This window comes from Suillus discolor (assembly GCF_016758755.1).
Source record: "Suillus discolor strain FC423 chromosome Unknown F5147scaffold_22, whole genome shotgun sequence".
NCBI classification, from domain to species: Eukaryota; Fungi; Basidiomycota; class Agaricomycetes; order Boletales; family Suillaceae; genus Suillus; species Suillus discolor.
Genome location: NW_024541269.1, coordinates 138477 through 160157, shown reverse-complemented (window position 1 = coordinate 160157; position 21681 = coordinate 138477). Strand labels below are relative to the sequence as shown.

Here is a 21681-nt window from a genome sequence, read left to right as displayed (position 1 = left end):
CCATGAAATTGTGAAGATTGAAGCCAAAGTTTGAAAGGATAGCTAGAGCAGACTAATTTAGAATGATCAATGATTGGTCGGTAGGAGCATCGGCTTTTTCCCACAGTAGGCGGAAGTTGCTATACTGAGATCTGGCTGCGCTTCTTCATCCTAAACCCACGAGGATGGCTTCCATCTCTACTTGGTGTAAGAATTAAACCCTGCTAATCCTTTTCTATCCCTATTAATCATATAGCGACTTGTAGATCACAATCAGTATTCAACTTGGAATCGCACTCGTCGTCTTCACGCTACTCCTTTCCTAGCTCGCACCGATACCCACACATCTCGTACTGCTACCTCCATGGCTCGCACAAATACACAAGATGCCGTTATCATCAACATGGACGATAATTCATCCAAGAAGGAGAAGAAACAGGAGACCCTCTTTGGGCCCAACATTGGCGTCGTCGGCTCTACACCCCAGTGGGCTCAATCCTTAGGACAAAAGGCTCCCGCAGATAATGTCTCTTCAAATATCATCCAGAACTGGATTACCAGAAGCAAAGAGGTGTTTCAAGCGTCGTCTGATGTCCCGTCTTATGTACTGACTCATGCACAGCCTTCACAGCCAACGACTACTCTCCAGGCGTTGGTCAATCTCAAGCGGCCCACGCTCCGCTTATGTCCTTTGATCATCTCATCGGGAGATGATCCGGACCAAGTTGATTCTCACCATAACCATGGTTTGGAATTCGAATATGATTGCGACGCAGCCAAGTGTCGCATAAACGTTAGTGTGGTGCTACCTGCCGACCACCCCTACGCAGAGACCATAGATAGCACAGGCTACTCGTGCATCTCCGTTTTCGAATCCATCGTTGACGGTGGTTTTGGTAAAGTATTGCATCTAGATGAAGGTGCAACCCTCGAATTAGGAAGGTTTGAGCACAAACATACCGAAGCAGAGACTGCCTCTTCCCAGATTACCGGAGTTCCTGAGTCGTCCCGAGCAGCAGATAGTGTTGACTCCTCCGCTCCTGCTAGTAGTAGGAACGACCGTGTCCGGAAACGCTTTACGGGCTTCAATTTCCGGAAGCGCTCCACTAGCACGTCTGTATCAGGACCGGCGCTCGCCGTTGTCGATGCAGAAGTATCTGCACCCACAGTTGAAGGAAGTGAAGAGAAAGGGGACAAAGAAGAGGTGAAGGATGGTGTTCGAGTCACTATCCGGTTATCAGCGTTGGACGAGGACGGTACCGACCTGTCTGTGGTCAACGAGCAGATAACATACCTCCATGTCGTCCGTTTTGGCACTGCGCCCGATGATGAAAAAGAAGACACCAGGTCCTGGGTCGTCAAGGTTGTGAAACGTGAAGCCACAGTGCGTTTCGTATCTGGTCACTATATACTTTTTTTATTTTATGATTTGTAGATTGGACCTCACACGTTCCACTTGCACGAGATCTATGGTCTTTCCTCTACTTCATCCTCTCAACCACATGCGGCTTCTTCCACACCGGACGCACATACCTACCCGCCCACGTCTGCATCCGCAGCGCCTATACACGAGGATGAACCTTCATCTGAGTGTTTACTATGCCTTTCTTCCCCACGCGAGGTCATTCTACTCCCTTGCCGCCACCTCGTCGCATGCAAGGAATGTGCCATTAATATGGTCGAATTCGGTGCTGGTGGCAATATTATCCACACTGAAGAAACCACAACTGCACCCGCGGGTGGTGAGGCTTCAGCTACAGAAGGTTCAGCTCCAGCACCCACAGCTCCAGTACCCACCATGATGGCTCAGAACATGCGGAGAAAGCGGAAGGCAAAAGGCTGGTTTTGCCCCGTCTGCCGTCGACGTAAGCTACATATATCTTACTTGCGTCTTGCCTGACATATCGTGTACATATTCAGCTTACACCTCACTTTTACGGATTTCAACGACACCTCCGACGAAGGATATATCCGACGATGAACATCGTGCGTCCATCGATGAGCACGAGCATGAGGATGACGAACATGAGCACGAACACGAGCATGAGCGTGAGGATGAACACGACGACGACCCTCTGGCAACCGCGCCGCCGGCGCCTGGCGGTATGTTCAATAGCATCCGTTCAGGCCTCATGCGTCTGAGCGTGGCGCGTTCTGACGGCGAACATACCGCTGAGGCCACAGAAAGCGAGCACCCTGCAGAGGTGCCCGCGTCAATTGTTTAGAGTCCCACGGCTTGTCCAGTATTATTTGTGATGTGTAGGCTGATCTAGGACTTTATATGATTTGGGTCGTGTTTGTGGCTGGCTGGCTGTCTCCGAACACTCATATTATTGTTTTCACTCTGATTACTCGTATAGTTTATGTGTAGTTTCATTTCACTCTAGGATCTTTCTTGTACCGATACCGTATTCTAACTTATCGGATGTAAAATGACATAACCTGTATACGAGTCGTCTGATATTCTCGTCAAATAAGGACAGGGGGTGACATAGTGTGTAAGTCTCGCCGCGTCACACCGCAAGCCGCTCCGTAAACGCCCCAGTTACAGCAACAGGTGACTGCAAAGCATCCAACGCCCACTCCTCCCTCAGCCACCTACACACCATCCTAAAACTAGACAACGACCCCTTCTCTTGCACAAGCAGGATCGCGCAGGTGAATCCGCTCCCTAACGACGGCTTCCCAAACCCGTATCGAAACGTAGGCGACATCGGTCCTGAAGCATGATACATGGGTAATCGTGGACTAGCAGGGGTGGGGGACCGTGGAGATGACGAGGACGAAGATGACGAGGAGAACTCGACACGGAACCGAACTTGTTTCTGTACGACCGATCCTGACATCGTGTCGATAAGGTCGTTCATACGACATCGGAAGAACCCCGTGCCCATCCGTCTCCTCAAGGCCGACGATGACGCCAAAGTGCTCGAGAATGCGAACGGCCTCGTTGCGCGTGGCGTACAACGTGTCCGTCGAACAGAGCACGTAGGTGTGTGCTTTCCAGTTGAAGAGGTTGGAAAACCAGCCTTTGACTTCGCCGACAGGGGAGGCGAGGATAGAGGGCATGACGGGTGAGGGGATCTGGAGTGGCGAGCCGAGGATGGAACGCTTGGATGGGTGAATTTGTGGGTGCAAATCAAGCGCGGGGGCTGGTAAGATGTTAATATTTAAGGTCGACAGAGAAAAAGAAAAACCCTTACGTCGTGCCTTTTTGTCTTTTTCTTTCATGACCTCACGAGCACCATAGACACTGTTGCGCAACTCGCGACCAACGCGTCCCTCGTTGAGCTTACCACCAAACAGCCCACCACGTGCCTGCATGATATCGCCGCCCTCCCGGTAAGGCTGTCGGAAGTTATGATGGTCGTGATTCTCCTTATTGGCTCCACTGGAGAATCGGTCATACTCATAATCGACCATAGGGCCATTCAACGGGGCATATCCATGACGGTTAACAAATGTTTCACTGTATCCTCGAGTCGGAGAATGGAAAGCCTGCTCTTGATTGTACCCCTGCGCCACAGTGTGCCACGCAGAAAGAACGTTCACCCAATCCGGATCAGAGCCCGTCGCAGGCTGCATATCGACTTCTATTGAGTTTGCTGAAACTTGTTCGTTCGCAACAGCGGAGACTGGAATAGGAGCTCGGATAATACAAGGGTTGAGGGCGGGGTGTGCAGGAGCGCCAGGAAAACGAGACCCCATTGGCGGTGTGCTTGGAACGGCCAGAGGCTGGAACATTTGCTGGTTGTGAGCGTGATAACTGTGTTGGTCCTGATTCGCTCGAGGATAGAGAAGGGAGACGGTTGATGCACGCGTCCTGTATTGGGGCTCGGGGTGGGCATTCACAGGATCAGCGATGGTATGGCCAACTCTCATGCTCTTATGACGTATGGGGACCTCACGGGCTGGAGAGGACATAGGTCGGACACGAGGTGGCCTGGGTCCAATCGGGGACGGAGGTCGGGTTCGTAAAGCTCCATCAAGGAAAGGAGACGCCAGACCAGGTTGCTGTGGTGATGGTGTGCGGGACGGAGGGGGAGGCGCATCCCGAATACTCTGCAGACGTAAAGAATGCGCATCTGCATCGACGCTTCTCTTTGGAGGGGGGGACATGTATTGTTTTGTAATAACCTTCATGCCAGGAGACACAGGCGTCTCGCCTACATCGAGAATAATGCCATGATCTTTCAAAGTTTGCTCGCGGTAGTGTTGCAACAAGAAATAGAATGCCTTAGCCAATGTGCCTTCGCCTGGTGAGCTCAAGAGGTCGGCTTTGATCATTTCGATGTCGCCATGTCTTCCCCAGATGACGCGAAGAGATTCCAAAAGATCAGGGTCGATACGGGCCGCTGACGGGAGGGGAAGAGCTAATTCAACGACAGAGGGAGCTGGAACATAGACAATCCCGGGAGTTGGTTTGTTGAACCAGGGGTGAGCCATTATCTCGGGAATCTGAGAGCGTTTGATAATGTTGGAAATAATAAAGAACTACCGCTTACCGTAATTCGACGGTTAACATCTACTACCAACATGCGAGTTAAGAGGTCTTTTGCCTGAGGATCGATGTAGGCTGGAATGTCGTACTTGCCCGCCTTCACTTTAGAAAGAAGAATCCTGACATTCTTGTCGTCGAATGGGAGCCTGCCGGTAAGTAACGCGAAGAGGATAACGCCGCAGCTCCAGATATCGGTGGCATTGCCTCTGTATTTCAGACCGTTGACAATCTCCGGGCTTGCGTAGTGAGGACTTCCACAGCTAGTCTCGAGCTGTAGGGCAGGAGGGGCAAAGGCGGCCATGCCCCAATCGGCCAGTTTAATGAGTGGCGGTTTTAGTGAGTGAATCAAGATATTTTCGGGTTTAAGATCACGATGAATGATAGAGAAAGTGTGAGCATAGTTAAGTCCATAGACGATTTGCTTGAAAAAGGAGAGAGCCTCTAGAGGAGGGAGCCTTCCGCGGTTGACAAGAAAGTCAAAGAGCTCGCCACCTTCTACGTACTCGAGGACGAGGTAAAGTTCCTTCTCGCCTTCAAATACATCGTAGATACGGAGGATGTTTGGGTGGTTCATGAGCTTCATCATGATGATTTCTCTGTCGATACCCAGCCGCTGCTTTTCTGATTTTGCCTGCTGTGTGGCAAGGGAAGCACGGGAGTTGACTAGTGGTTGAAGGGGAAGAATTTTGACTGCGGCGAGTTGGCCGGTACGACGGTGCTTTGCGATGCGGACGCGACCGCTTGCACCTTTGCCGACGCACTCGCCGATGATCCACTGACCGATATACCTCGGATCTTCGGGAAACTCGAAGGCGCCGTGACCTGCGGCAGCCTTTTCTTTCTGCCAGCGAGTTCCTAAATGAGCGGTATACTTGATGGGGGGTGCACGAGGGGGTTGGTCGACTATCAACGTCATTATAATAGGTATCTGTGGGTTTGATCAACGTTAAAAATATAAATATGAATAGTGGCCCGAGTAGAGAAGGGTGTGTAGAATGCACTGGTACAGCGTGTAGTGTTGTGGGCGAGAGGAAGCAAGAAGTTACCGGCAAGGCTCTAGCGTCGATCTCGAGAAGGTGATGCGTGGGAATTAAAATAACCTTAATATGGTGTATCTCTTGTAATGCTCGCTGTATTAGTGGTTAATATTGTTAATACTTAGACATTATCATTGCAAGGTCAAGGTCAGTGCAAAAACTGGAGGCCGTGCGTGTCATGCGTGACAGCGATTAAGTGAGCTAATCGTAATTTCGTACAGCGAGCGCTTATATTGTTGTTTCACTGGTTACGACAGGCTGTGGCGTGTCGGGCTCTCTCCACCGCTTCCGAGTATTAACTAAAATACGCTCTGCGTCCACCGTTGCAAGTCCTTCTCGCCTCTACGAATGAACCGAGGAATCTGAAATAGTTTCACAAAGTCTGATAACAGATTTTTGAGGTCACGACTTGGTCATGACGTCGACAATGCACCGATATCTCGTGGCATCCCAACTGGCTCTCTCTTTCTCTCCTCTTGTCTCCAGTTACACTTGGTCCTTTACTACCACACCTCAGCAATGCGCCACCTTATCCCTACAAATATCTGGCTCTGGCTCTCCTCCATACAGTGTTCTAGTCATTCCATATGGCCCCACACCTCTCCCAAATAACACAGAGGTCCGCACCATCGTCTATCAACAGTTTGATGGTAGCTCCACTAGCACCAGCTTCCAACTCAAATACCCGTCCACATCCCAGTTCGTCGCCGTGGTGAGTATCTTCACTTTTGACGCGTCTCGTTTATAAGCTCACAAGTATGTAGGTCAGCGATAGCACTGGTTTTGGATCTGGCGGGACTAGCGTTGCTGGTTATGTGATGAGCAGCACCGACAACAGTTGCTTTAACCCAAATACAACCGTCATGCCAGATTTTCCATTCAACATATATCCCACCAACCAGGTCGTACAATGCAATGCAAGTAGATTGTGGTGGGACCCTACGCAAGTCGAAGGGTACGCTTTTTTCTCCCTTATACCAGCCTCCTTCAAACAACATGCCTCAACAGCACTCCATCCTTTCAAGGTGTCATCCCTGGTGGACAATCCTTTTCAATTCCCGAAGGCTCGATCACACAGGTATCTAACGAGGGCACTGGGTTTAGCTGGATACCCTCTGTCCGCGAAGGCACCACCCTCATGATAGTTGCCGGAGACGACCGTGGGCTAGGTACAGGAGGAAGTGGGTTTTATACCGTCGCACCAGGCATATATCCAAACAGCTCGTGTTTAACCACCACCTCGCCCTCATCCACTATCGGTTCTCCCGCAGGTGGTACATACCCAACTAGCCCCAGCAGTACAGAAACCACTAGTAACACTGGCAGCAGCAGCAGGTAGGCCATGTTGTTCACCACCTGGATGGCTATTTTTAACCATCTCCACCACAGCAAAACCAATGTCGGCGCAATAGTTGGTAAGCTCGTTTCATATCCGCTCCTTCAATGTTTGTCTCACGCACTGTAGGCGGCATTATCGGTGGCCTTGCTGCACTCGTCATCCTTGCGCTCGCAGGGTTTTACTTTATCCGTCGTAAAACCGCCACCAAGGTCACCAAGGAACGTCCCGTCGACCTCTTTCAAGGTGATCCAGAAGACGATCATGATCTAGCACCTGATGAACTCGGGAATTACTACCGTCCCGAACCCTTCCTTGCCACTGAGCCGGCAGAAACATCTCCTATGGTTGGACATGAAGAGGGCAGAGCTGGCACAGCCATGTCAGGCTCACGTTACGGCACTTCGGACCGTAGACAGTCTACGTTCGGGAGTTTCAGCGATATGCGATCTGCGACGCCTGATTATGAAATGGGTATCACTGGTGGTACAATCCCAAGCAGCTCCCGCAAATCTCCCACGCCAAGACAGCTCCGGACTATTAACATCATTCAGCACGACGACGCAGGCGCCGCAGACGAGCAGGCCGAGGGCCAGCCAGACACCGTCGAGCTTCCCCCTGCATATACTAACCTTCGAAAACCAATCTCAAATTGATTTATTCACTTTAAAAATGCATTTACTCACATTTCTAACGAGTCTTCTCTCTTTCCTTTACACTTTACATAGGTTGAAAGCCGTCGTTCATAATTCTGTGCATGTCCCTTGTTCTCATTCACCTGCGTACTTGTCTCCCCGTCAAAAACTATATCACCTGCGTTCATCATGTCTTATATCAGCTTCTGTCGCGATGTGGCCCAGCGGCTCCACTCGGACTCTCAGGGACTTTAGTATCGTAGCTTCGTCATCTTCACGTACGCGGACGTATGTTGCAATATCATACCATGTAGTTCCGTTTCCCATGACCCACTCCTCGGTCGTCTTAGTATTGTGGAATCAAATCTTATATATGCGGATATCTATATATAAAAGGACGTTGTAGTGAAGTGGCGTCGATCGATGTAACTTTGTGACGTTGTTAGCAACATTTATTCTCATTATATCACAACCCATCGACAGTGAGTGTTTATGTACAGCGTGGGCGAAGGGTAGCGAGGGTCGAGTGACGAGTGAAGGAGGATGAAGATGGGGAATATGGAGGGGTTGTATCATATCAAATCAACATAGGCACCATCCGGGTGGATGAAAGCGCAAGCTAGAAAACACTAACATCAAAAACAGACTCATATTGGCTATTCATACTAAGTATAACTTTTTCCTACGCTATACAGCTCGCGGATCACCGCGTCCGAACGTTGTTCGGTATATAAATATAGAGATTCTCTCTCATGTACAACGCGAATGACTTTACATACATGCTCGGGTGACACAAATCAGACATCGGCCTCCTTGGAGCAAACACGTGAAGATCTTTGACGCATCTCCAAGATGAATTGCATAGATACGAACATGATACAGCCGCCAGTAGCGACGCTCTAGGTGGTGTGTTAGCCAAAAACCAGCAGTGCAGATTGACATGGTTCACTCGCCCCAGCAAAGATAACAGCCTTCCACCAGATATAATGCGATGTCAAGAATGCTCCACAAATCGGTGCACCTAAGTTGAACGTGAGTGACGGTCGAGAAAAGGTACGCAGCGCACGTGCCCAGGAGTGATCCAATGCCTGTGAATAGTGAATACTCAGGGTGTCGCCAAATACAGACCCACAGACTTACCAGCTATTGCAAACGCTATCCCTATCCGTGCACTTGAGCAGTGTCAGAGAGATTCAAGGGCAAGTGTCAAATAGTTACCCAATGTGTGAGATTTCAGGAGTTAGAATCGATATCACCGGGCCCATCATCGCTACAACTGGGGTCGAATCTTGGTGAGTGTCAGAGGAGCATCATGAACCTACGCACCACCGCCGGAAAAAAAACCATAGCTTGCAGCTATCACAGCTACACTGGCAGCCGAGTGCAAGCCAATCATTGCAAATAGTACGGCGGAGGATATTAATGAAGAGCCAACGATCGTGTTTGGGATGCCCACGTAGGCAGAGACAAAACCCACAGTAAGTCTTCCGATGAAAGAACCAGAACTAAAAATTGTGAGCTGTCGGAGTGATAAGCAGTTCTTGATTATTTGAGTAGTCTCTGATACGCACTGAATAAAATGAAAATCCTTGGCTTAGACCATGCAGGGTGGAATCTAACTGGAGATAAAAGGCTTCGAAAAAATACCCGAATTCAAAAGCAGCCATCCTAACCAGTGAAAACAACTTCAATGTTCATATCATCGAGTATTGCAAAGCTTACGCACCCCACACAAGCACACATGTAAGCGCCATCTCTCGACGAGTTTCGCAGAACGCGGGTGTAGCTGACGGCCTTTGGTCGCGGTGGAAGCCTTGTTCGCATCAAGAGATTTGCGATGAAAAGCAGGCCACCATTCAGGGTCGCGCTTGCACGGACACCATTTGCAAAACCAAGTCTTCCATTGATAAGATTGTTGAGCATGATGGGGTGCAAGATCGCACCCAGTGACGACCCCGCAACGACAATTCCCATCGCAACAGCTCTGCGTCGCTGAAAGTGATGCGATACGATGGCGATGGACGGAACATTTGTGAGGCCTATTGCAATACCGTGACCGATACCTTGGGAAAGGAATATCTACATACACAACAATACGGTCAACGAAGCTGCGCTCTAACAGAAACAAGACTTGCTTGATAATACCCATCTGGTTTCGTTAGGGACAACATAAAGAGGAAGAAGCATTGAAGGAGACAGCCGATTTTCATCACAGGGTAACTGAAAATATATGATCAGGGACGTCTTTATGCGGACTTCTTGCACACATACAGTGCACCCTGGTCGACCATCCTTCCTGACACGATACCAACTGATAATATCAAGAACGCATTGACACTTCCTATCCAGCTACACCACGGTAGAAGTCAGAAACATTGGCAGCTAAGAAACGGCCTAGGTAGATCTAGAGCTTACTGACGCGATTGCAGATGGTGTGAAATTGGTTAGGTATGTTTGAGTGTAAAAGTCTGCATATCGTGGTTGTCAGTCCGTCCAAGTAAGATAATTCACAAATATGCTTGCCCTGGAAGACACCGTAAGCGCTGACATATCTGGAACGTGTTAGTAGTTGGGGCCCATAGATGCCGGGTGGAACTTACCCGAAGCCACAGAATTGAATCAAGAAACTTAACAGTCGCGGTTGATGGTGAGTATGCAGTGATTGATAAGTGGACAGATGCACTTACGAGCCTAGCACTGTGCCCCAAGCGTCAAAACCACCTTCGGGCAAACCTAGTGTATCCGAGAGGTCGACAAGGCTGGGATTTCCAGCGTCTTTGACGAGTTGCGAGACGTTTTCGGGAGCCTGCATTGCAGTTTCATTGCTGGGGAAAGGTGTGGACATGGACAATAGAGGCTAATTGAGCGATGGATGGGGCATACATGCTATCCTACAATGGAGTTTAAATATGAAGTTGACACGGAGCAACCAGGAGGCTTGTACATGATAGCGGGCGGCGTTATACCGTCATCGTCCCTAGATCCTAGACTCGTGACTAGTCCGGCGTACGTCTTTGAGAGGGAGAGTCGACTTATCCGAGTGCGCGGTAGTAGTATAAGCCAGGATGCTTCTGAATTGTCCTGAGCCTCGTTCCATATAGTACATAAACGGACACGCCTGGCAGTTGATTCTGCGGCTAGTGTCGGAAAGGGATTAGGGCCCGCGTTGTCATATTTTACTTGATTATTGTCATATAGATGCAGGATCAAATCGTGTAGGATAGTAGGAGGTATAGGCTATGGTGCAACGTTGTGACAGCGCAACTCGATTTGAAAGGACCCTAGGACCACAAACTGTGAAACATAATGAACATCCACACCAGAAAATACTCGTACCGTCTCTATCCACTCGCTATATGTTTCTCGAGGTTCCGCAGCGCATCGTCCCGTGGCCCTCAACTAGTAGTGTTGTGGGGAGAACTCCTGGGCCCACAGGCAGAACCGTGGGAGGATGTAGTACTATATAGCATAATAGCATGGAGGTACTTCAAGTTTTTGAAACTGCCAGAACATGGTTTTGCCAGCTGTACATGTTCTGCCGGGAGAAGCAAGATCTGAATGTTGAAAATCCAAAAAACGAACCTTCGCGTAGAGTCCTTCGAGGCTCAAGCGCTCAGCGCTCATATATGCATACCTCGAGCTGGATTTAGTTAGTGCACACTTTTAGTTCGTCATATATACTAAACCGACGTAGCACTTTGTGACGGTCATGCTGTAGCCGCAGCTAAAGCGCTAACCCCTTATGTGCAAATCATTAAGTGGACCTCGATTTGGAATCATCCGACATAGTAGGTGCCACCGGGTGACTAACGTTTCTTTACACAAGTTTACAGTCCTGTCTTGTACTAACGTATAGCGAGACGGTCACGCGGGGCTAAACAAAGGTACGAATATCTCAGTATTCGTGTCGAAACTCTTATTGACAAACGTTGTACCTAAACAAAGGTACGAATCTACTAGGACGTTAGACTTATAGTCGAACGTTACGAAAAGGCTAACTTACATCTCAGTATTCGTGTCGAAACTGAGATGTTTGGATGCGGGTACCTGGGCTTATAAGGTGAGTGTCCCAGGTACAGTCATATAGGGAAAAATAAACTAAAAGATGGACAGCGCACGAGCCGACCATGACACGTCGCTCTCGTTCTCCGTTTGGATGCGCTCGCACTCGACATCCTCTCCTCTGGCTCTATCCTTCGGCCGGTTGCTGCTCTCTCCCTCGGCTCTTGTCCCTTCGGCTCTCTCTCCCTCGGATTCGTCGGATCCCAACATCCTGCCTTGGCCCAAATACGACTTCATTTTCGTCGTCGCTATCATCGAGCTCGTCATGATGTCGCCGTACTAGTTCAATTTTCTTGTGTATACCTCGGTCTGCTGCTCTCCCATGGCCGTTTGCGACTTTCCATCCAGAAGACACATCATTGAAGGCACCTCTCGTGTATCAAGCGTTGATCCGTGTAACTGCCGGGCCTAACTGCTACCTGCCACTCCAACGCCTGTCATACCCTCCCAAACACCACTCATTAACTAGGTGTGCATCTATCCATCCAATCAATGACCTTGCACGTCCCTTCAATAGCCACGTCCATCCGTCCCACAAGCTCCCTCGTAAACGATTCACACTATCGAAGCCCGTCCTCGTTGACAATATGTATCGCCAGTCCAAGTGGAGCTTCCCTCGCTGCCGGCTGTGCCCAACTAGACGAAAACTGTATTTATGCTTATATTTTCTTGTCATATTCTTACTCACTTTCACGTTCGTTTCTATCACGTATCAGTCCAGTCAAAATCGTATAAACCGGATCCGTTCAAGCTGCAGGACCGCGTCTACATTGTGCCGATCAGTCATCAACAACATGCAAGTATATGCACGTGTAGCGTTCACTGGGCCCCACCCATTTCTGTCCCGGGCCCTATTCACAACGTTCATGGCAAGTTTCTTTCTCTATGGAAGTTAGAGGCTCACAGGAATTCTAAGTGTGCGAATAGATAATATTTGATAGTAAAATGGGCACACTCAAGGGTCTGCTGAGAGACCTGTCCAAACATACGATGCATCAACAAAACCCAGCGGAAAATATTCAGTCTTGTATTCATCAAGATCTATCTTCCTGAATATTGCCTCGTCGCGATCTTTTAAATCGAAATCATCCGAGTCTATACGGATGACAATTGATCAGGAAATACAGAGGTATCTGCAAAACTGGGTCAAGCAGTTCAGCATCGAGAATCGAGATGTTGAACGGGCCTGTTCCTTGAAAGTTGAAGTTGACGCGATGTGACTTTGCAGGCCGAGCCTTCCTTGTTCACTTACGTCGGACTTCTAGCCTTTGAATCTTGATATCGTCGCCCACAACATCTTTTACACCGAGTCAGATTTAATACAATAGCAATGTCACATATGCAGGATAAAGAATAGAAAATTTATTCGAGAATAATGCGCGAACATGGAATGAGGCAATGATCATAATGAATCAGGTGGTGAGCATGGCGACGAACTTGAACGTTTGAACATGTAACATACGGTACACCACTATAATCTCCTAAACTTAACATTTCACTTCCTGCTCGTTGTTCATCCCTTCTTACCAATCTTCTTGAGCCAGCTTTTGCCGGTCGCCGAATCCGAGCCGTTGGGAACTGGCAAATCCGCGCAATTTTTCACGACAAGCTTGCGCAGAATATCACCCGATTCCAAAATACGATGAGTGATGTGGTCTGGGAAGTTTGAGTGTTCCCAAAGCGTTGTGACGCAAGCATGGTCTGCGAAATACATGCCCTTGAATTTTTCCACGTTGGTATCCCACCAGTTCTCCATGTGGGTCTCTTTCTCTAATCTTGTGACGACGACTACGATCGGAACCTTCTTCTGGCAGATTCCAGAGTAGAATTTGTCATAGGCCTTAACGAGGGCGCTAGGGGCAATCGTGCTGTCCATGCAGTACACCAGAAGGCTGATTCCATCCAACTTTGAGTTCATGAGCTCACGCAACAAACTCTTCAACTTTTTTTCCGCTTTCGCCGCTGACACTGTGTCTGCAGTCCCCATGCAGAGACCCACGGTATCAATCAGGACGAATCGCTGGCCTGAAATTTCTACTGGGTAGCGTTGAGAGGTAGAAGTACATCCATGTGCGTCGTTAGATGTCTTTGCGAGCTGCTCTTGCGCGATTGTGTTGATGATAGAACTTTTCCCTGAGCCTGTTTCGCCAAATATGACGATGTTTCTTTCCCGCAGGTGCGTCTGATATATTCAATCAGTAACCTCTCTTTGTGGTAATGTCTCTCTCAAGAAGCACGTACTTTGTGGTTGCTTGACCATGCGTTTGGAGGTGGCGGTGGTACTGATTGTTTCTGTTCATGTCCTGGGTTGCTAGTCGATCGAACTACTCATGGTGATGAAACATATCCGCCTCGACGCTTGGATGTAACTTACGAAAATCACTGTCGAACACCGTTGTGGGATCAGTACTGATACTCGGAAATAATGGCCAAGAATCAGTGTTGGCTGGTGAAGAAGAACTGGAAAAATGAATATTAAAACTTGTGAATCTGTGCCGATTTGGACCTACAAAGAAATCTGAGCTCCAGGCTCTATAATTCCATTCGTCGGCTCATGATCAGGGTGGGGTCGTGGACTATTGAGTAGGTGTTCTGTTATACCGTTGGAATCATTGTGCGAGGAAACTCCGGGGAAACCACCCTGCTCATCATCGGGAGAATCGTTAGGTAGGGTCGAAGAATCTTGAAGCTCAGATGAGTGGATGGTCAAAAAAGCACCACAAACTATACAGGCTGACCTGATGAGCAAGGCCTACGCGTGACGAAGTCGAATACTTCATCTGCTGAAGGCCGACGTTCAAATTTTGATTGCAGACATTTTTGAATCATGTCCCAATCTGAGTCCATTATTGCAGGGTGGCCGTTGGGGCGCTTCGGACTATGACCTTGGCGTTTCAAACCATAGACACGGAATTCCGGGGTTTGACACTTGATCTCAGACCAAGGGTGCCGACCCGAGAGAATCTTGTTCCATAAGTCCTCGAGTGAATATTTTGTGACCAAATAACCAACTCACTTGAAGCATTACACAACCAAACGAGTAGATGTCGGTTTTTTCCAAAGGTAGGTCATTGACATTGACATCATCAGATAGAAGTTCTGGTGCTGCATAGTGGATTGCGCCTGCGTGTATCGATGTTATAGCCAAGTGTGACTGGCCGAAAAGGGGCGCAACAACGGTGGAAAGACCAAAATCAATTAGCTTCGCGCGGCCTCGCTCGTCAATCAGTATATTTGCCTACAGTTTTATTAGTTTTCAAATATATCCTAGCAGCTCCGGGCTCACCCCTGTTATATCCCCATGCACGACAGGCACAGAGTGCACTGCACTCATGGTAGGTTACCATGACATCTTGAGAAAAAATATGAAACTGACAGTAACACAGTCCAGCGCTGACATCCTCTAGCTTCCAACTTCGAGTCAGTCTTGGTAAGTGAAAGGATGTGGTGGGAATTCTACTTACCATACGTGAACGGTCCAGCACTGTTAGATCGTTGCGTTTAGATGCCAGGTAGGCAATCAACGTGCCGTTGGGAATCCACGGAGTTACTAAGCTGGGCAACTTTGGCTTCCGTCCAAATCCTGTCACTGTACCCAACAACGGGACAATGTTGTTATGGCGTAGAATCGTCAAAATGGCGATTTCTCTGTTAATTTTCTGGATGACCCAAATGGTATAAGTCGTATGTGCCATTATATGTGCGGATCTGATATTTCTTACCCTGTGTATTCTCTCTGAATTTTCACACTGCTCTGGGTATCTAAAGGCCTTGACCGCAACCTTATGTGTTGATCGATTTCTTGGCGTAAGCCAGCGCACGGCAAATGAGTCTAACACGTGAACTGACGATGGCTGAAATACCATCTGCATTATAATTGCATTTCCAGACATCGCCAAATCCACCTCCGCAAATGTGGTCTTGAGTTGTTCGAGTGATGAAGGGTGTTAAATCGGCTGGTAGAGTATCCGTCCTACACAGTAAGTTCAATAAAGCAGATACTGCGTGCAGCACCGATAATGCAACCATACCCAATAGCACGGTCCCCCATGTCCATTCAATTAGCGGTGTCGTGAATGATGGACGGTCAAAGAATGTGGCTCAGAGTACTTGGTAGTCGTCGTACCAAAGTTGAAATAAGAGGATGGGCGCGTGCGGCACTGTTCTTGTCCCTTTGTAACAAAGATTGTAGTCTGAGCGAACTCGGAAATGGGCGACGAGAAAGGAAAGTCCTATACCCTTGACCACAAGCCTTAAGGCAAGCTCCAACCTACCCCAACGTTCACTTCAAACGCGAGGCATTTAGTGCACCACAGAATTCCTTTCTACAAATCATCACAAGACGACAAGGTACGAAATGATTGATATTGTCAGCAAAAGGCGTTCCTGAAATGGCTGATCTAGTACAGGTGGCGATGCTCTGAAGATACCGGCACCCCCCGAGCATCCCGCCAGAACCTAACATCGAATTTCCACCAATAAGCAGTGATTTGTAAGTGTTCGAAGCTAAGGGAGACATAGGCCGACAGTCCGCATCCCAAAGAAACCTTCGGTACATCCTAATCAACATATTCCTAGCTACTAGGTATGCTGGCAATCCTAGGTAACTACCGTTCTACCATCCCTGGCTTTGTACCAATACCGTGACTTATGACAGCATAGCCTCAAACTCGGATCACATGCAGTCATTCCAAATTGCAAATAGGTGTACTGCACTAACTCAAGTTACTGGACTGTCAAGTACTGCACTCCGTGATTGGCCGCATCCTTCTTCCGATAGATATATATATTGGCCAGGAGCCACACAGCAGTCTCCAACATGACTGAGCAGCGCCCCCCACATGCTACGCTTCCCCAGCTATCGCCCGAACCACCGCAGTATACTCTTCCAGAGACCTTTAACGTCGGACAACGCAGCACGCGACACCTCATCCGCCCAGATCAACTCAGGGCCCATCTTCAGCTTCTGGCAGCGTTCAGCCACCTTGAGCAGCGCGTCGCTGCCAGCGAGAGCCTTATTGCGGGATTAGAGTCGGACAGCGAGAAACGTTGGGTATGGTTTGTCAATTTGGCTGTTGAACGGTGCGTGCTTTACGAGCCTTCTGCGTGCGCTTGCACTGTTAACTCACTGCACTGGTGGAGCACAGGTTTGAGAGGTGGTGTCTGACGATCAAGCAATCTGACACAGTGGAGCAACATCTGCCTCCCATCGATGTCACTATGGTGTGGCACGCTTACCTTCTGAATCCGAGGCAAGCACGTCTTTAATTCCTCATTAATGACGAACTTTTACTTTTTTTGGTCACATCCGCAGCTGGTATGCGGAAGACACCAGGCGGATCTCCAAACTCAAATCTCTCGTTCATTTCACTGATTACTTTCCTAACCTTCTCGTACGCCATATCACTTTGAATAATGTCCCGAGCTCGCTGAACGTTGTGCCAGGCTAACCCTGATCTGTTAACCACTAACGCACCACAACATGAACGCGTTTCTGCTTGGGAACGCAGTACCAAATCACCGTATGATCCATTCGCATCTGCTGCGGATCTCACACACAAATCTATCGAGTGCCCTTACTGTTATCGCACTATCCTTTCGCGTATGTCCCTTCTGCCTTCATGGCATGGGAATCCATTCTGACACCCAGCCGTAGCGTTCTTCACGCCTGATGGGAAGGGATATACCCAGAGCAACTTCACCATCGACTGTATATGTGCTAAGCCGATTACTAAAGAACTTCTCGGCCTTCACAAGTTTGTGAAAAACATAGTCGAATCAGAAGCACCTGATGCATATTTGGCGTGGGTGTCGCCTTGCTGACCGTCTTGTATGACATCTAATATAATTTCATATGCATAGTGGAACTCTTCATACACCATGTAGCACCTACGACACTGCGCACGCAATCATGATCAAGAAGCGCATCCTCAACTTGAACATCATTTCCCAGAAGAACGATGCGAGTGCTCGCACGCACCAGATCTTGACAAACGTCCGGTATGACACTGCGCTTATGCGTCGCGCGTTGAACGTACAATTGAAGCCAATATGGTATGTCCTATTTTTGCTGCAGTGAATACGTTTTCTCAACTGAACAGGTGGAATAAGATAATGGGTGCCTACACGGATGACAGGGTGTTTTCACTCGATTTGGTCGGTGCTGTGAGTAGACCCTCAACGTTGATCATATTCAAGGACTGATGTATCAATCTAGGTCCTCCGGCAAGCCTCATTTGTGAAGAAGATGGTCAGCCTTGGGTGGACCAAGCCAGAATATTTCGCTAACGAGGTGGACGCAGTGGCACTGCAACATTGCGTAGCTCGGTATCACGCGTGCGTGCTTGCTTCTTTTTTTCTACGGACATCACAGGAGCATTACTCTACAGCTTTTTAAACATCATGGCAGAGTCTCCTGACTCATTCCTCGTGCCCACGCTCGACATCGATCTCGGGTGGCATACTCATCAACTCATGGCGAGTCAGTATCAAAAGGACTGCCTCTCGCTCGTAGGACGATATGTTGATCAGTAGGTGCTGTCACGAGTACAATGCGGAACACACATAACGAATACGCATTTTTCAGCGATGATAAAGTAGAAGAAGGTCACCTCGCGACCTCCTTCGACCTCACCTGTCGTGCTTGGAACGTAAGCTATAGTTCCTTGGAATTCGATACCCCCATTCAAACTTTAAATCGTAGGACCATTATCACGTACCCTACATGCACTGCGGGTGTCCACTGCCAGGCGACACAATCGGCCAAAAGCTCCGACGTCTCATCTCCTCTCAAACCACCAGCAACATGTTTTTACTCCCTCCTAAATCTGACGCATGTGCTGCTACGCACCCAAGCGATCACAATGCCGTGTTTGTCCTAAATAATACATCCACAAGCCTACATCACCGAGAGAACCGTACACGCAAGGCAGAGAAAAGGAAGCTGCGGGAAGAGCGGAACGGGAAGGCTGTGGAGAGAGATGAGAATGTTGATCATGGGATTGCATTTTTATATCCTGTGCCGATGTTTCAGTACTACCCTGGTGGATGCGTTGCTGCTGCTGGATCGGTGATGAATGGAGGTTTGGGGTGTGCAACGGTGAGTGTTGTTGTGTTTGGAGAATGAGGTGTGCTGATGCCAGGCTTACAGGGTACAGGCAGCTGTTCGATTGATACTTCACGTAGTGTTGCTGTTTGTGGGACGGGAGGTGCAGGTGCAGGTGCAGGTGCAGGTGCAGGTGCAGGTGCAGGTGGCGGTGGACGCAGAAGTGCAGGTGGCGGTGGACGCAGAGGTGCAGGTGGACGCAGAGGTGCAGGTAGAGTTGGAGGTAGAGTTGGAGGTAAAGGCGGGGGTGGAGGTCAGGTTGGAGGGATTTTTTTTGGGAGCGGAGTTGTGGTTAGTTGTGCAGGCGGAAATGCAGTTAGTTGCGGAGCTGGTGGCGGATTCAGTTGTGGAGGTGGTGGCGGCGGGTTCAGTTGTGGAGGAGGAGGTAGTGGTGGTGGTGGTGGTGGTGGTGGTGGATGTGGTGGCGGCGGCGGCGGCAGCTAAGGTGGTGGCAGGTAAATCAGATCGCCTGCAATATTTTCTTGATCTTGAATGTCTCTATGCAAGCTTACCTGTGGTATTATAAATTTGTGCATGGACAGTCAGGTCAATCCAGACACACGTGATTTAAAAATTAACTTTGTTATGCCACGGAAGAGATCATAATGTTGATTATATAGCTACCTACTTATACTACATAGATGATCGCTATCAAACACTTGTCGAAACTGCTGCTTCTTAGTAAATTGTTCTGTCTGTTTCGTTTGCCTGCCGTTCGTCACAGGTGGTCACATCAGTCACAAATGGGTCACAATGATACATTCACTATGATAAGCCTACTCCTCCTTCACTCGGCCAAAATTGAAGATTCTGAGTAGACTATTTTAATATTCTAGTACATCTCCAGAGAATGATAGAACAGATTTTGCTACATCCGATCTGAAGAAAAGTTACAAGCCAAAAGGACCTAAAATCACGTGATGAACCGGTGTATGAACGAGGTCTATCTTACATGTTGGGGTGACGCAAATCAGACGCCAGCTTCCTTGGAGCAAACACTTGAAGTCTTTTGACGCATCTTCAAGATGACTTGCATGGATACGAACATGATACAGCCGCCAGTAGCGACGCTCTAGACAGCGTGTTAGCCAAAAACCAACAATGCAGTTTGACATAGTTTACTCGCCCCAGCAAAGATAGCAGCCTTCCACCAGATGTAATGCGACGTCAGGAACGCCCCACAAATCGGTGCACCTGAGCTGAATGTGAGTGATGGTCGAGAAAAAGTAAACGGCGCACGTGCCCAGGACTGATCCAATACCTGTGAATAGTGAATACGTGTCAAGACCCAGGGTATCACCAAAAGCAGACTCACAGACTTACTAGATAATGCAAACGATATACCTATCCGTGCGCTTGAGCTGTGTCAGAGAAAATCAAAGACAGGTATCGAGTAGTTACCCAATTTGTGAGCTTTCAGGAGTCAGATACGATATCAACGGGCCCATCATTGTTACAACTGGGGTCGAAACTTGGTGAATGTCAGAGGAGCATCATGAACACACGCACCAACTCCGGAAAAAAACCCATAGCTTGCAGCTATAACAGCTACACTGGCGACCGAGTGCAGGCCAATCATTGCAAATAGTACAGCAGAGGATATTAATGAAAAGACGATGGTCGTGTTCGGGATGCCCACGTATGCAGAGACAACACCCTGGGGTAGACCATGCAGGGTGGAATCTAACTGGAGATAAAAGATTTCGAAGAAGTATCCGAAATCAAAAGCAGCTATCCTAACCAGTGAAAGCAATTTTAATGTTCATGTCATCGAGTATGCAAAGCTTACGTACCCTACAGAAGCACAAATGTAAGCACCATCTCTCCACGAGTTTTGCAAAACGCGTGTGTAGCTAACGGCCTTTGATTGTGGTGGAAGTCTTGTTTGCATCAAGAGATTTGCGATGAAAAGCAGGCCACCATTCAGGGTCGCGCTTGCACGGACACCATTTGCAAAGCCAAGTCTTCCATTGATAAGATTGTTGAGCATGACGGGGTGCAAGATCGCACCCAGTGACGACCCCGCAACGACAATTCCCATCGCAACAGCTCTGCGTCGCTGGAAGTGACGCGATACGATGGCGATGGAGGGAACATTCGTAAGGCCTATTGCAATACCGAAACCAATCCCTTGGGAAAGGAATATCTACATACATAGCAATACGGTCAACGGAGCCGCGCATTAACAGAAACAAGACTTGCTTGATAATACTCATCTGGCTTCGCTAGGGACAATATAAAGAGGAAGAGGCATTGGAGGAGACAACCAATTCTCATCACAGAGTAACTGAAAATATATGATCAGGGACGTCTTTATGCGGACTTCTTGCATACATACAATGCACCCCGGTCGATCATCCTTCCTGACACGACACCAACTAATAATATCAAGAACGCATTGACACTTCCTATCCAGCTACACAGCGGTAGAGGTCAGAAACACTAGCAGCCAAGAAACTACCCAGGTGGATCTGGAGCTTACTGACGCGATTGCAGATGGCGTAGAATTGGTTAGGTATGTTTGAGTGTAAAAGTCTGCATATCATGGTGATCAGTTCGTCCACCTAAGATAATCCACAAATATGCTTGCCCTGGAAGACACCGTAGGCGCCGTTATATCTAGAACGTATCAGTTTGGGCCCATAAATGCTGAGTTGAATTTACCCAAAGCCACAGAATTGGATCAAGGCACTTAACGGCCGCGGTTGATGATGAGTATGCAGCGATGGATAGGTGGACAGATGCACTTACGCGCCTAGCACTGTGCCCCAAGCGGTAAAACCACCTTCGGGAAAACCTAGCGCATCCGAGGGGTCAACAAGGCTGGGATTTCCAGCGCTTTTGACGGGTTGTGAGACGCTTTCGGAAGCCTGCTTTGCAGTTTTATCACTGGGAAAAGGTGTAGACATGGACAATGGAGATCAATTGAGCGATGGATGGGGCATATGAAGTTAACTCGGAGAAACCAGGAGGCTTGTATACCACAGACTCGTGAGTCGTGGCTAGTCTGACCCATGCCTTTGGGA

General features: G+C 48.6%; 8 protein-coding genes across 8 annotated transcripts; 3 read left to right on the top strand and 5 right to left on the bottom strand.

Annotated features, from left to right (window-relative positions):
* Positions 1 to 53: 53 nt before the first annotated feature.
* Positions 54 to 2453, top strand: F5147DRAFT_690595 (uncharacterized protein). Its single transcript, XM_041437079.1, has 5 exons — positions 54 to 186; positions 246 to 550; positions 602 to 1363; positions 1415 to 1844; positions 1900 to 2453. The coding sequence occupies exons 1-5, from the start codon at positions 165 to 167 to the stop codon at positions 2202 to 2204; spliced, it is 1824 nt and encodes a 607-aa protein (XP_041293731.1). The 5' UTR covers positions 54 to 164; the 3' UTR covers positions 2205 to 2453.
* Positions 2425 to 5396, bottom strand: F5147DRAFT_753025 (kinase-like domain-containing protein; the record flags this gene model as incomplete). Its single annotated transcript, XM_041440230.1, has 6 exons — positions 2425 to 2804; positions 2863 to 3131; positions 3183 to 3584; positions 3678 to 3959; positions 3987 to 4437; positions 4485 to 5396. 6 exons carry the CDS (start codon positions 5394 to 5396, stop codon positions 2493 to 2495), a joined length of 2628 nt encoding a protein of 875 aa, XP_041293730.1. The 3' UTR covers positions 2425 to 2492.
* Positions 5397 to 5643: 247 nt separating this feature from the next.
* On the top strand, positions 5644 to 7865 carry F5147DRAFT_690588 (uncharacterized protein). Its single transcript, XM_041437078.1, has 7 exons — positions 5644 to 5686; positions 5739 to 5842; positions 5899 to 6229; positions 6282 to 6472; positions 6526 to 6852; positions 6907 to 6932; positions 6983 to 7865. Exons 3-7 carry the CDS (start codon positions 5933 to 5935, stop codon positions 7507 to 7509), a joined length of 1368 nt encoding a protein of 455 aa, XP_041293729.1. The 5' UTR covers positions 5644 to 5686; positions 5739 to 5842; positions 5899 to 5932; the 3' UTR covers positions 7510 to 7865.
* A 388-nt stretch (positions 7866 to 8253) lies between these two features.
* Positions 8254 to 10387, bottom strand: F5147DRAFT_140078 (major facilitator superfamily domain-containing protein). Its single transcript, XM_041428234.1, has 14 exons — positions 10176 to 10387; positions 10089 to 10115; positions 10012 to 10040; positions 9908 to 9956; positions 9760 to 9837; positions 9624 to 9708; positions 9215 to 9567; positions 9109 to 9156; positions 8815 to 8993; positions 8707 to 8764; positions 8629 to 8660; positions 8559 to 8576; positions 8442 to 8509; positions 8254 to 8387 (listed from the first exon to the last, which is right to left on the bottom strand). The coding sequence occupies exons 1-14, from the start codon at positions 10331 to 10333 to the stop codon at positions 8286 to 8288; spliced, it is 1284 nt and encodes a 427-aa protein (XP_041293728.1). The 5' UTR covers positions 10334 to 10387; the 3' UTR covers positions 8254 to 8285.
* A 2554-nt stretch (positions 10388 to 12941) lies between these two features.
* On the bottom strand, positions 12942 to 14829 carry F5147DRAFT_140066 (P-loop containing nucleoside triphosphate hydrolase protein). The gene is made up of 5 exons (XM_041428233.1): positions 14289 to 14829; positions 14061 to 14232; positions 13925 to 14010; positions 13792 to 13874; positions 12942 to 13732 (listed from the first exon to the last, which is right to left on the bottom strand). The coding sequence occupies exons 1-5, from the start codon at positions 14395 to 14397 to the stop codon at positions 13064 to 13066; spliced, it is 1119 nt and encodes a 372-aa protein (XP_041293727.1). The 5' UTR covers positions 14398 to 14829; the 3' UTR covers positions 12942 to 13063.
* Positions 14486 to 14884, bottom strand: F5147DRAFT_575287 (kinase-like domain-containing protein; the record flags this gene model as incomplete). Its single annotated transcript, XM_041431265.1, has 2 exons — positions 14486 to 14788; positions 14837 to 14884. The coding sequence occupies 2 exons, from the start codon at positions 14882 to 14884 to the stop codon at positions 14486 to 14488; spliced, it is 351 nt and encodes a 116-aa protein (XP_041293726.1).
* A 1485-nt stretch (positions 14885 to 16369) lies between these two features.
* Positions 16370 to 19099, top strand: F5147DRAFT_575445 (uncharacterized protein; the record flags this gene model as incomplete). Its single annotated transcript, XM_041431271.1, has 13 exons — positions 16370 to 16632; positions 16698 to 16810; positions 16879 to 16943; positions 16996 to 17152; positions 17207 to 17354; positions 17413 to 17604; positions 17652 to 17715; positions 17768 to 17886; positions 17940 to 18080; positions 18137 to 18200; positions 18254 to 18632; positions 18693 to 18860; positions 18984 to 19099. 13 exons carry the CDS (start codon positions 16370 to 16372, stop codon positions 19097 to 19099), a joined length of 1989 nt encoding a protein of 662 aa, XP_041293725.1.
* A 298-nt stretch (positions 19100 to 19397) lies between these two features.
* On the bottom strand, positions 19398 to 21605 carry F5147DRAFT_139859 (major facilitator superfamily domain-containing protein). Its single transcript, XM_041428232.1, has 13 exons — positions 21407 to 21605; positions 21320 to 21346; positions 21246 to 21274; positions 21142 to 21190; positions 20994 to 21071; positions 20858 to 20942; positions 20449 to 20801; positions 20165 to 20391; positions 20057 to 20114; positions 19979 to 20010; positions 19899 to 19916; positions 19782 to 19849; positions 19398 to 19727 (listed from the first exon to the last, which is right to left on the bottom strand). The coding sequence occupies exons 1-13, from the start codon at positions 21562 to 21564 to the stop codon at positions 19626 to 19628; spliced, it is 1284 nt and encodes a 427-aa protein (XP_041293724.1). The 5' UTR covers positions 21565 to 21605; the 3' UTR covers positions 19398 to 19625.
* Positions 21606 to 21681: the final 76 nt, after the last annotated feature.